This window comes from Parus major, chromosome 2 (genome assembly GCF_001522545.3).
Source record: "Parus major isolate Abel chromosome 2, Parus_major1.1, whole genome shotgun sequence".
NCBI lineage: Eukaryota > Metazoa > Chordata > Aves > Passeriformes > Paridae > Parus > Parus major.
The window spans coordinates 95,806,606-95,821,080 of NC_031769.1; the positions used below are offsets into that span (position 1 = coordinate 95,806,606).

Consider the following 14,475-nt stretch of genomic DNA (forward strand, 5'->3'; position numbering starts at 1 on the left):
AACAAGGAAATTCATGTTCTATGCATGTGGCTAATGTTCCCACATGGACACTGAACCAAAGCCACCAAAGTTAATGGGTTCCTTAAATTGACTTCAGGTCTTTTCTCTGGGTCTTTTCATCAGGTTTTAATGTCCATTATAGGACAAAAATGACAGACTCCTAAATGAAAAAAACAGAAGGCCTTACAGAAGATACAATAAATTCTCAATAAAATCTTACCATCTCAAAATATGCAAGTGAGAGAGAGCCTGTACAAACATTTCTTTGTGTAATCTTACTATAGCTGAAGTGCAATCTCACTGAGGCCAATGGTATTACACACAAGAGTAAAAATAGAAGCATCTATAATCCATTGGTAACATGGATGTGATATGCTATCTACAAAGGAGAACTATTTGACTCTAAGTAAGTGCCATCCATTACAGAATTACTAGACCTTCGGCTATCACACCTCTTGGGAATTAAGAGATGGGAAAGCACATGAAGAAAATAACTGGGAAGAACAGCAATATCAAAGTGCTTACCACAAGCCTGACTCACAAGCTCCTTTAACACAAACATTAGCATAAAAAGTTGTGGGACTTTTTGTCCTTGTTTACCATGGCTGCAAGATATTTCTTTCAATTTCCTGTACAATATGCTTAATCAATAAAAACTGGTCAGAAGCTCAAGATGATTGTTCTTTCCATAATGACCGAATTGGAAATCCATGTATTTTCCTTTTAATTCTTCAAATCCATTCACATAACTGTAGCAAAAGGACTGAAAGCAGTAATTATTGGTATTTTAAATGATGCTTTCAGTATTAAGTAGAGAATGTGACTAGGTTCTTTAGTGGATTATGGTGAAATCCTTTTAATTCCATATCTCAGGTTGCCTTGAAGTATCGTGAAAAAGAAAGTCCTTTACTAGAAAGGAATCTGCAATCTAAATCCTGTCCACCTGAAGCTTTATAAAAATTAATATTCATTAAAAACAGGAATTAAGGTTTTATAGTATCATTTGAATTATTTTCATACTCCAAGACGCAACTCAGTTTATATCACCCGTCAGGATGCAGTTATATAAAAGGCAATCTCCGTGCTTAGAATCAGGCTGAGCACCTTCCCCATAGACAATAATGCAAAACAATCTATGGAAAAGATATCTATTCCAGGTGCACTACTTGCCTGTACTTTTTCATCTGCTTGTTTGTTTCTTAGTATATGTTATGGCAACTCAAAGAAATAGAAGAACCTTTACTTTGCCCTCTGTATTCGTCACGACCCACTCGCAGAGCCAGCGCCATCAATCAACGTAATCTCAAACCCAAGAAATTTTGCAGGTCCCTTTGTTTTCTTCGCCCAAAATATCCACACAATATCAACTGAATGTTAGGATTTTTTTTAAGACACATACCACATTATTTCAAGAGGAACCACACTGCAATCAGTGGTTTGTATTCATAGCTTTGTTAGTCCTGATTGATTGAAGACGGGGTTAACTGCTGAAGGAGAAACACTTTGTTCATTTACAGAAAAGGTACCTGTAATGATCTAAAAGTATGGTTAAAAATAGGGGGAGGTTATATGGTAAAACTTCTAATTCGGTGACTAAGAGCAACCTACCATTTATTACTCAATCAAGACTGACTGGCAGGTACAATTTTCTCTTTGGATAGGTGTATTAGAGTATAAACTGAAGCATCCAGAAAATAATTCCATTTAGTATGTGGAAACAAAGGAAAATTAGTAATTATTAACAAACTGAGTGAAAATTCCCAAGAGATAGAATTCTTTCATTCCATGGCCAAGGCGTGGCAAAAAAAAAAAAAAAAAGACAAAACCAAACAAACAATAAGATTATGACTTCAAAGGTTGATATGGCTCAAAACAAGACAATCAAAGTGACAGAAGTTAATTTTTAATTAGACTTCCTAATGTGACATCAAATTGGTTTTTTTTCTAAGAAACAGCACTTCAGCAAGGCATGAAATCCTCACAGCTTAGTTTATTAGGAGGCAACAAAGGGATTCCAATCTGCTACAAGAAAGTTTCAGCCTATAAGCACAGCCAGTGCAGTACAAAATTGTGTCATATGAATTTTAATGTGACACAAGTATGAAAGATTCCAAAAGAACAAAGGCAGCACAGTCCTGTTCCACACTACACAAATGACCTATTCTGATCTGAACAGCACACCACATTACAATCAAATTTATTTCAAAGAAGGGTCATACAGGTCAAATGAAATGGCTGCAAGAATGAGTATTTCCTTTATGTAGTATTAGAGAAAAGCAAAATATCAAACAATGCAGGAATGCCAGAGCACTGTAAAGAAAGGTATATTTAGGCTGCAGGGAAACAGATTTTATAAAGATGTTTTAATTACTGCCATGCTCAATGACTACAGCTCCTAAGTTTCAAAGACACTGTGATACCTTGATGAAGATGTGACGGATACACATAAGCTTGCCTACTACATAGCCTTTAACATATATTTGATATTTCAAGGCCCCAGAGAAATTTCATGTACAGTTCATGCCTAACAAAAGTAAGGAGACAGGCTAAGTGGTCAGACTGGCTGGATGTCTCTTCACGGCCTGGAATCTCCACTGCAGAAACCATGATATCCCCAGAGTCCGAATACAAAAACAGAGAGGCTGGTAAACCTCTTCAGCTGACCATCCAACCTTACAACAAAAGCAGTTTTAACATTGTAAAGGTATCAGAACAATGAGGTCTACTGGAAAATACTGGACTGTCAGAAGAATATACCATTCAATTTACTTATTAATGAATTTCTGTAAACAAGCACTTAAGGATTACACTGAAAAAAACAGGCAAAATAGAAGTTAATGATCAAGTATCACTAAACAAAAAAGTGAGGACAAATTCTCGCAGTTTTCTTGTCAGGTATTTCCATCAAGATTTAGGCATCATTTTTGTCTTCAAATCACTTTTCTGAACAGAACTGATTACTGAAGGGGAAAACAGCTCGAGTCCTGACTTCATGAATACTGTGGATAGAATTTGAAGGTATTTAGAGAGTAGGCAGACAGGGTAACAAGTACTTAAAGCAAGGTATCAGTGTAAAACGTCAGAAGTAAACATTACACCTTGTTAAAAAAAAAATAAAATAAAGATTCCTACTTTACAATCAGGTTAAGATTTACTGCTTGGGTTTTTGGAAATTAAATTCTTGAAAAAGTAAATTCTACCAGAAAATTCTCTCTAAATGAAAGCTTTTTGTTGAGGGTTTGTTTTTCTTTTTTTCAATAAAATGAAAACATACTATTGAAGTATCTTCCACTTGATTCCTAGCCAGGGCTCCCTCAGTCACAAAACAGAATAAAAGCTGAATTGGAAGAATTTCCGTAATGAATTGGCTACCAGCCTAAAAGTTAGAATTAGTTTTATTGCCCAAGTCTAGCACTTAAATTGGTATTAGACACCTCAGCTCTCCAAGTTTTAATCAATCTGCTTTTCAGGAGACTTTGAAATATTCAAAGAATGCTGACTATTATGACAAAAAAACCCAAAAAACTACCCCACTAACATCCAGTGTGTAAGAATGAAACAACTAGCAAGAGATAAAATTCTACTGCCATATCTAAAAATTATCTTAGCCATAGTTTCCAGAACTCAAAGCTCTCTTCCCTCTTTTCACTGTTTTTGGAGGTTAAAAACATTCATTTGCTAGCACACATTTATATCCCTGAAAACTGCTGTATTCACCTACATTATAGTGGCTCCAGTGTAAGTCATTAAGGTTTGGACTTGGAGACAGACATAAAGAAAAAAAAAGACAAACCTTTAATGTTTCACTTGGTGAATAAAAATTGCATTAATTTAGATATTCAATCACAAGAATCCAATTAGCTATGGATATATACACACATATTCATACCTTTCAACCATCACACTCATTTGAATTTTGATGCTATTTTCTCTAAAATATAATCCCTTTTAAATTGTATTGAATAGATTTATTCAGATGCACATTTCCATATGTCATATTTAAGCTTATACTACCACCTGCCTGAGGCTGTATAGTCTGAATTGTCACCCTCACACACAAGTAGGAGAAAATCCTCCACAGACACCATATGAACTATTTCCCTTCTGCTTAGTGTAGCAGTATGATAATCATTACAACCATGGAAAATATCCATGCAAAAATAAAGTTTTATGTGTCCCTCTTAAAAAAATCTGATTAACATCTTCAAAACAAAATATTCAAGCTACATAAGATATTCTGCAATGAAATATCACTCTCTTCACAATTTTTTTACACAAGTCAGCAAGTATCATCCAAGATTACTGTGATGTGAACTCTACATTTGTTGCACATACACCATAGACATAGGTATATAAAAGTATTTGCATATACATAATTTCACACTTAAAGGACACTCAAGATGGCTTCAAATTCAGATTTGCAAACCAAATAGATTAACTCTGCTTCCAACTACTAACATCAAGGTGATGGAATACCATCATCTCTCTGCTTTGTGTTGGGCCCATCCAATAGCACTGCTGAGCAGGGGAAAAACTGATCAGCAAAGGTTAAGCAGAGGACTGCCAGAAACAAAGTAACACTTAGAAATTGTTTCTTCAGATAAGATTAATGCTTGACTGATGCACAGAGTGACTTTGGGGTTGCAAAATCATTAATAAGAGCATCCACTCTTTTTGGATTTACACCGTCTCTCAAACATTTGTAGTTCAGGCTATAAATGGTTTGGACCAAACTTTCCTGTGCTCTTCTGGAATTAACAGCCCTGCCAAGTCACCAAAGGTCAATTTATGATTAGTGTCCCACCATCCTGCACGCTGTGTCTGCAAGCAATGCACAGCATCTGTGGGGGGAAGGGAGAGAGGAGTAGGAGGAGGAGATAAATATTAGCACCGTGCTAAGCTCACAGAGCACGACTTGGAGGAGGGCACATTTCACACGGTCCCTGCTGCTGGGTTTTAGGGGAAGCAGGGACCACCTCCCTGGAAGGGAGAGCTGGTAAAGACGCTGCACTTTTCTGCACACCTGAAGAAAAACTGAAAGAGGGAACACAAAGAACCTCAGACCTCCTCCCAGCGTCAGGCCAAGATGGACTTGGACCTTTCCGGATTATTGGCAACATCAGTAGCTGTGCAAGCAGGCAGTCCTGCTCTCTCACAAAGGGTAGGAGACAGACCAAACCGGTGATTCCCGGGATCGACTGAAGTTTAGAAAATCCTGACCTCTGCACACACTCTGCTCCAACTTCACTGCCTTTTCAAGATTTGATGCACCCCTTCACAGAAAGTGCCCACGGCCAATGTGATAGCACACACGGTGCCGCTGAGCATCCCGGTGGGCACCGCGAACAGCCACCCTCACTAAGAGACTGCCCCTAGTTTTTATCACTGCCAGCCTCTGCATCTGCCTTTAGGTTCATGAGGCTGTCGCCCCGTTGCCTCCCTGTCCATCCCCGGTGAGCCGCAGGCTCCCAGTTCCCCGTGCCCTAGGGCAGAGCACCAGCACACCTCCACGCTCGCTTTTCTCTGTTCCTCTGGTACTCCGGTACCAGCAGAGTGTTCTCAGTCCCTGCCCTGATTGAAAACATCCCTCTCCGAAATGGGAGGGAGAGAGGGAGTATCTCTACACAAAGTTTACAGCTACTGCCTGCGCCTTCCTCTCCCCACCCAAGCCCTTGCCGGAGGCAGCAAGGCGAGGGACAGGGGAGCGCAGGGGCGGCCAAAGGGGAGTGTCAGCCCCGGCCTGGGTTGGGGTACTGGAGGAGGACGGGGGCACGGGGCGCAGCTTTTCGCGGACAGTGACTCTGGCTGAGATAGCTCTTCATCGGAGCGGCGCCTTCTCGGAGAGGAGAGCAGCTGGCTCTCTCCAAGGCGCAAGGGCAGCGCATCCCCACCGACCCCTCCGGAGCTTGGAGAGAAGTCCAAGCCCCGGCAGCGGCAGCACCAGCGGTAGCAGCACTAGAGGCAGCCCCAGCAGCAGTGGCGGCGGCAGCAGCCCCAGCAGCAGCAGCAGCACTAGCAGCAGCAGGTCGCCGCGCCCCACGCTGGCGGCCCCGGCCCGGGGCACCACCGCCCCCCAGGCCGACGAGGCGACACCCGGCGCCTCGCCCCCACCCCGGCCAGGGCCGGCGAAGGGAGAAAGAACTCACCCCCAGCTTCCTGCTGCGGATTTTTACGTAGCCCTGCTTGACTATATCGTTAAAGTTGGAGGCCATGGCAAGCGCTGCCTGCTTCCTCCCCTCCGCGCCCGGAGTCCTCCTCCGCCTCCGTCACCGTCGCCTCCTCCTCCTCCTCTCCCGGGCCCTCCCGGGTGCCGCCGGCCGCTGGCTCCAGAGGCGCTTCTGGCATCCAGGCAGCGGCAGCCGCCGCGCTCCGCTCCTCGCTCGGCTCCGCACCGCCCCGCCGGGCGGGTGGCGGCCGCTCCGCCCCGCTCGTCCGCTGGCCCCTCGCTGCCCTGCCCCGCTCCGCCGCCGCCCCACGCCCGGCCCCGCTCCGCACCGCTCCGCCCGGCGCTGGCTTCGCGGCTGCCCGCGCCTACGGCCGGGAGCGGGCGGGCGGCGGGCGGGGCGGGGCGGAGCGGGGACACCGCCCCCGGCGCCGCGGCCGCGGAGCCCGCCCCCAGCGCCGGCACTGCCCCCCGCCCCCCGCCGGGGCCCGCTGAGGGGGCGCTGAGGGGGCGCGGGCTGCCTCGGGCCGGCGGGGCGCGGGCACCGCACGGGCGCCGCACCGGGCCGAGGGCGGGTGCTCTCCTCGCCTGCCCCGGTGTTGTCCGCTTTTCTCCAGGCTGGCGGATGGCAGCGGCCGCGGCATCCCCGGCTCCGGTGGCAGATCCCTTGGGAAACACGGCCCGGGAGGGCATCTTTCAGTCTCTTGCATTCAGGAAGCCGCGTAGACGCCCAGCAGCAAACGCGGAACTGTTGTGTCAGCACAAGAAACTTAATGAAACAAATATCTAAGCAACAGAAGTGAAGGAAGAAAAAGAAAAAAAAAAAAAAAAAAGGCTTAAGTCCATCTGAAGTTGAAAAATTAGTTGTCACACACAGGCTTTCTGTGCTCTCCACAAAGATGATCATGTGTTTAATTACTGCTCACTGAGGTGGACCCAGCAGAAGAATGACTTCTGAAGAAAACATGTTTAGGAGACATTAGGAAGGGAAAGAAAACGGGGATATTGTGTTTGATTTAGTTACATGTAAAATAGAGATAGACAAGAATGGACCTAAGCTGCTTGAGGAAGAAAAACTAGATACATGTTATATATCTATAGACAAGATAGTGCATGGCTATTGTTACGTAAAATTGTACTCAAACTCAGTGGAAAAAGTCTGATTGGTGTGATAAACTTAACGAAAGCTTCATGTGCTCTTTTGCTAAACAACTACATTCTACTGCACCATTGCCCTGAAGTTTTCTGAAACAGGAATTTGAAGTATGCAGTGTACTGCAGGCTGAGGTGATGGAATGTAATTCTATAGCTGAAAATTTGTTAGATTTATTTCTGATTTTCAAAATCAATAGACAGCATTAGAGATTAGCCTTGCAGCAAATAGGAAAGATACAACCTAGAAAAATTATTACAGTGCGGGGATGATGGAATTATAAGGAAAAACTTTGTAACTTTATAAAACTACCTGGAGCACTGCATCCAGCTCTGGAGAACTTAGCATAGAAAAGACATGTTAGAGAGGTCCAGAGGAGGCCCATGAACATGACCAGAGGGATGGAAAATCTCTCCTATGAGGAACGGCAGAGACAGTAGGGGTTGTTCAGCCTGGGGAAGAGAAGGCTTCTGGGCCACCTTGTAGTAATCTTCCAGTTCCTAAAGGGTACTACTGAGTATAAAATTATTTTTGTTAGTCCACTATCAACTGTGTTTGGTATCCCATTTAAAAATAACAAAACAAAGCAGAATCTTAACATTTGGATCTTGCATCTTCATTGACTGCTTTTAGCTTTGCATTCAGGTCTAATGAGTGTGAAAATTACAAGACTATGCCAAGAGAATTCCTTCTCCCAATAATAGCCCTTATTATTTGTTCCCAATCTTTTTTCCATAATTGAATAGCAATTAGTGAAGCATGTGGAAGTTTACCTATCCATTTATTTTCTAGCAATCCAGTTGCCAATTATAGAAACTTTGGAACAACTTCTAGAAACAGAGATTCTGCATTATTTTTATCCAAACAAAAATTTCTATATAATTATGCACTTTTAAAGATATGGTCATCCAAAGGAATAGAGAAAAATTCTTAGCCTATTAAAATTGTGGCTTCCTTGGCATTTCCAGTGAAATGTCAAAAGGATGAGTTTGAACTCCTACTTTTGGGCAGAATATTACTTCCTCCTTAATTTCTCTTTTAAAGATATTCCAAATCAGAATATTCAGTGATTTTAGAGAGAAAACTGGCATATGCCTACAAGAGAATTCTTTTAAGACACACACATATTAAACAAAAGCTTTGTTCAAGATGAGACTAGTGATTGTTTAAAGTACAGAAAGCTCTTGAAGGATCAAAAAGGAGAGGAACATTTCCTTTCAATTGCCAACCAGAAAAGTACATAATCCTATTCAATTAACTGACAAAAAGACATTTTCCTTACAGATTAACCCTGAATGATTTGTAAGTTTGTAGAACTGGTTTCACATGCAGCATGAAGTCCCTGCCCCCTCTCAGCTACACAAAAATGGACTTGTAGGATGTGAGAAAAATTATGTGTGTTCCTTTCTCAAACAGAAAATTATTAGATGGAACTAATAATTTTTTTATTTTTTTTTTTAAGATTTCTCTGTTTATCATTCAGAAAGAACAGCAATTTCAGAACACACAGCATTCCTGGGCACTTTTTCGTTTTCCAGTTTCTGCAGTAAGGATATAGCAGAATTTGTGTCACCTCCCAAACATGCATGTCATGTCAGAACTCTATAGTGGAAAATTTCTTGCCAATGAAATTGAAGATAGTGTTATATTTCCAAAGCTAATCATCCATTTATTCCTAAGTATATTGTTTTATCATATAACATGCATGGAAAATTGTTTTGATTTATAATAATCATATAGCTAATAGTAATTTTCAACAGATTTTTCTCCACTTAGTTATTATTGTTTCTGTATTTTTCTTTAAAATCCATGTATGAATTGCATTGTTATTACTTGTTTTCTTATAACAAAATACAACAAAAATGCAATAAAAGATTAGCCAAATATGTGTAAAATACAAAGCACTTTCATTCTATAGTCTCAAGAGTGTAAATTAACCAGCTTGAGCTTATAAAATGATTGGTCTGGTATTTATTTTAGGCTGTTTTGGATAGCACCAGACAGAACGATCAAATATTCATTTGCATATGAGTCCCATGGGCAGCTTGGGGCACAAATGCATAGCAAGGCCACTCTGAATCACAGGAATACAGACAAACTGTCTTGTTACTTCCCCACAAAAACACTCTCATCTGTGTTTCACATGCATACATTGTATTTGCTGAGAAAGTCACATCTTACGAAGGAAGATTCCTCAAAGCATTCACCCCAAATGCTCTATCTCTTCAGAAATCTCAGGAAGTCAAATGGTTTCAGAAACTCAACAGGTACAAACTCAGTGGGCAGTGCAAGGGAAGACAGAGTGATTCCTTCTGAAGAATACATTGCCATGAATAAATGCCTTATATATTTGCAAAAATATGATGGTTTTTCATATGGCTGCTGCTGTGAAATCATCATTTGGAAAGGGAAATGATTCAGCAGGTAATCAAGTCACAAATTACTTCAAGCAGAGAAGTTAATTTCTGATCTACCTAACATAAGTGCAATCAAATATAATACTATTTTGGACAGACAATATGTATTGCTGTTTGCCTCTGACAGAAAGTAATTAATTTGAATGAAATTATCTTCACCTGTGCTTACTTGACAAAATGAACAAATTTAGGCAGTATATTTTTTAAATCTGAAATTATATGTCCACGGTTTGTGAATGATTCACATTCATGAATCATTTTCCAGTGATGGTTATCAGTGTTTAAAGTTTCAGACCAGGGTGGACTTTTACCACACTTGCCAAAGAGGAGCACAAAGAGATCCTCTCAATTTCTAGCTGTTTCTCCCTCTACTTACCTGACCAAATACCAGCTGAGACTAAATGAAAGCTTTGGTTAAAAGTTTATCAGGGAATGGAAGTTAGTATTTATTCAAGACACCTGATAAAAAAACATGTTTTCACCTAAAGCTGTTTCCAATCTAAAATAAACAGTCATTTTTATTATGATAATAGAAATTTGCATAGGCAATGCCAAGAAAGAAACATGAGCTAATGTATTATTAATGTGTTGAAAGCCTACCTTCAGCTGGGCTTCAGACAATTATTTTGCTCCAACCATAAATCACATACTAACCAGAGTCCTTTGTGAACTAGCATGAAATATAAATCATGTAGATAGACAATATTAAAAAACTATTGTTTTCCATGGGCATTATAAAAAGCAAAGCCATTAGTTCCTGCATGAAACCACATACATATTTATTACTGGCTTTCTATCCAGACCAGTTGTACCTGTTTTTTTATCCCCAAACTATGGGGTAGACACGTAGGTTTATATCTTACCCTATTGCTCCTGACTGATATCAGAAAGGTAAATTTTAAAAAGTCTCTCCTAGTTTGTAGAGTGATATATTACAGCTGATTTATCTGGTTTTAGAGATCAAAAACGAAAATATTTTCATCTCTGCTTTTCTATCAGAGGGCCAGTAAGAGTAAAAATCTCTGCTTCTTCAAGACTCCGACTCTGGATACAAATCATAATTTATGCTTTTATCACTTTGCCCCAAACCAAGAAATACCGTGGGCATGATTGGGCCCCCTGTGACTGTGTGGGAAAACTATCTTTGTCTTGGCAGATGTGCTCTCTTGGAGGTAACTACACCAGCCAGAGGCATTCCTTTCCCCAGATATCTGCCTCAGTCCAATTTTGGAGAGCAACACCCTGCAGCAGTGATATTAGAAGAATTTGTATACTGACTTTATCATAAAGGGCTTAGGCTGATATATTTGACCATGAAGTGAAATATCCAAGAGTAAGGTACTGTGCTTATGCTTGTGGGGAAATAATGTTTCAAATTAAGGCAGCTAAATCTTAGGCAACCCATTACACTAATCCCTTTGCAAAAAAAAATATAGCTATAAAAACATTAATTTTCTGACTGGCTTCTGCCAATTTCTAAACATGAAACATGGTGAATAGCACATAAGCTTTCTATTTAAAATAATATATTTGGCATTTTACCTAAAATACTCCAATAATCTTCAGAAACAGCTCCATTAAAACTTTTAAGGAATGAAATCCCATATAAAGCATAGAAAGTATTATTTTCCATTATAATTGCATTAAAAGACTTGAAGGTTAAAACTGAGCTAAGTGCACTTAAGATTTAAAACAAACTTGAATTCTAATTCATCCAAGATTTCTAGTGTGTCTGCCATGAGAAGTCCTGCATTAAAAAATATTCTACCTATTTACTACCTTTCTTTGTATTTTGTATGGTTTTCTAGTCTATAAATGGTCAGAGTTATAGTCTGTTAATGAAAAGAACTTCAGGATCAAAAACTACCAAATGCATTCTAAGCATATTCTTTTCCTACCATCCCTCCTATCTTACAGGGAAGTTATTATATTTGATTGTCCTTTCTGGTTTTCCTCCAATTCTATCCTCTCAGGTAGCATTTCAACCTGGTCTTGTGACTGAGTCTTCAAAAAAATAAATTTCATTGCAAGCTAAACCATATGATATTGAGAAAGAGAATGAATGTAGAAAAGAGGTCCATTCACTTTATATTTCTTTTAATAGAAAGAACAAGGTTTTATGAATGTGCCTACAGAAATATGCACAAGGGAAAAAAGCAGCCTACACCAAAGCATGTGGAAATGAATAAGGAGGATAGAAATGCAAGAACCTTAAGAATAAGGAGAAAAGGGAATGACACAAGGAAGTCTCTCAGTGCCCAATTTCACAAGTAAGGTCTTCCAAAACACAAGCAAAAGCTGGGACAGTATATCTTAGCATATTTTTGTCTTAGACTTGACCCATCCTTACCCCTTCTTACCTATTTCTGTGAAAGAAGACAGCAAGAGCCTGAGAAAATAGGAGAAAGATAGATCTGACTTAAATTCAAAGGAGACTTCAACTTGACCTGACAAAAAGAGAAGTGTAATCTAGCCAAAACACTGAGGAACAAAATGTGACTATTGTTAAGTATAGCCTTCATCACAAATTTTGTTGCCTTTTTCTTTTTCTGTATTTTTTGCTATATTGTTGCAACTCCATGTTTTAAGGAAACTGTGTTCTTAAAACTTCAATTTTGTCTGTTGGGAAAGCTGACTCTTGGCGGTGATATGCAAACTAATGTATTTCATTATGACAGCTGTGGTGAGTCTATTGTTGAGACACAGGACTTCAAATGTTTTAATATCCAGCTTTTACCCATAGTGCTCCAAAATATCCAAACTTGTGCTTCCACTTGTAACGTTATACCAGCTGGGAGGTGCCGCTGTGGAGATCTGAGAGAGAGAAATTAACCAGAGTTGTGTAGGAAAGCTTTGGATGTGCAGGAAGGTACCGGGAAGCATGTTGAAATAGGGAACATCCTTGAGAGCATGCACAGGATCCTTGTGCAGCTTGACACAGCCTTGCAGGCTGACCAGGCTGGTGAGAGTAAGAAAAACTGAAAGGTGGGTAGTAGCTTAGAAATTCTGTGAAATCTGATGTCAGGTAAAGAACACAGACTGTGACTTGGCTTGTCAGTAAGGGAAGGCAAAAAAAGGTTCAACTATCACATATTCAGCATTGCTCTTACCTTCTAGCCAATCCTTATGATCATACTTCTGGACTATACACAGCATGAGTTTCTTATGTCCAAGTGCTGCAGGAGACAGAGTTAAGATGTAATACTAAGGCCAGGATGTCTAATACGGAGAAAAATCACAAATTTCCAGAAGTTCAGAGTTCACTGGTTTTGTACACAAAATGGTTTATTTAAAACCCAGCTGCACTGACAGTGCATCAGCACTGCAAGCAGCTCCTGCAGCAGAGAAAGGTGTCTGGATGCACAACTTTTCCAGGTATTTACAGCCTCCACTAGTTCAAAGAGTGGTCCTGATGGATATCACATATTTCAGAATATAGCAGTATTAGTTGTAGTGGAGGTGGCAAATCTCATCAACCCACTGCCTCATATTATTTACTTTACCACAAAACTTACTGAAGCTTTTGAGAGCAGGGTGAGGCACCTCCTTCAGGCAAGTGTAAAAACCCACTGCTTATAAACCTTTGTTTGTCTGGGAACATCCTGGGTAACCCTACCCCAAACCCATGCATACTCCACTGCTGTATCTGGACTGACTCTAGGAAAAGGATATCAGATTTGCAGAGACATTCCATGGTAGCTGTCAGTACTTGTAACTTTCACAGAACAAGACTGGGACTCACTGAAGTATGAGCTAATAAGGAGGTCTAACTTCCATAGGAATGGACCAAAATCTGGGGATTGCACTGCATTTTTATAATGCTGAACATGGCTGTACCTTCAAATGCAGAGAGAAACCAAGCATCACTCTTCTGAAGTCTGAGGAATCATGATTGCAGTCTGCATTTTCCCTGTGCTGACATTGGCTTGCTCTACTCTGCGCAACCCCAGCAATTCCAGCTTGGGTCCTTTGTGTGGGTAGCTGGGGAGTGGCAGGAGGGAAAATCTATTTCAGTCTTCACAGCCATGTGCTTTTTCCACTGGAAGTGGAGCTGTTTTTAATGTGTTACCAAATCATCGTTCCTCACCCTCCGTTGCCTGCAATATCAGGTAGAGTAGTCGCTAGGCACCCCTTCAGGGAATGCACTGTGTAAAACATAAATATTTCCCTACTTATCTTCAATCACATATGTGTATGACTTCACAACTTAATCTTACCTGAATACCTTTGGTTCAATATGAATATCACGGATTTTCTGTAACTCCTTAGAAGTATTAAGACATTGTGTACAAGGCTAATTTCCAATCCTTTGTCCTTTAAGGTTAATACTTATTACTATTTTATTGTAGTTAATGTAATTTTTTCCCTGTATAGAGCAGTTTAAGCTGCAGCTTGAGAAAATGGATGATCATTATTTTGAAAAAATGGAATTTATGAATTTTTTTCTAGGTCAAATAGTTCAAAAAAGGCTTTTCAGATGAGATAATTTTTCTCTGAAAAATTGCTCTCTTATCACATTTGAAAAAAAAAGTGACATTTTAGGCTGAATGAGAAAATCTTCTCTAGCATGCATTCATTTACCTCTAAATGTATGTGTTAGGATGTGTTCATGCACAAATAAATGTAGGGTCCAAAGTGTAACTTATAATAGAACTGTTATCTGCTCTCCTGCCCTAACAGTGCAATAAAGCTCTTGTGTATGTCTGTAAAATGGAGTTAAACATTTCATGAATGTTTAAATA

General features: G+C 40.4%; 1 protein-coding gene across 1 annotated transcript in view; it reads right to left on the reverse strand.

Annotated features, from left to right (window-relative positions):
• DOK6 (docking protein 6) overlaps window positions 1–6,423 on the reverse strand; it is a 249,295-nt gene extending 242,872 nt beyond the window's left edge. The window contains exon 1 of the mRNA XM_015619506.3: window positions 6,147–6,423. Within this exon, the coding sequence (XP_015474992.1) occupies window positions 6,147–6,212 (66 nt within the window). The 5' untranslated portion in view covers window positions 6,213–6,423. The remainder of the gene's footprint in view (window positions 1–6,146) is intronic.
• Between the last annotated feature and the right edge of the window lie 8,052 nt (window positions 6,424–14,475).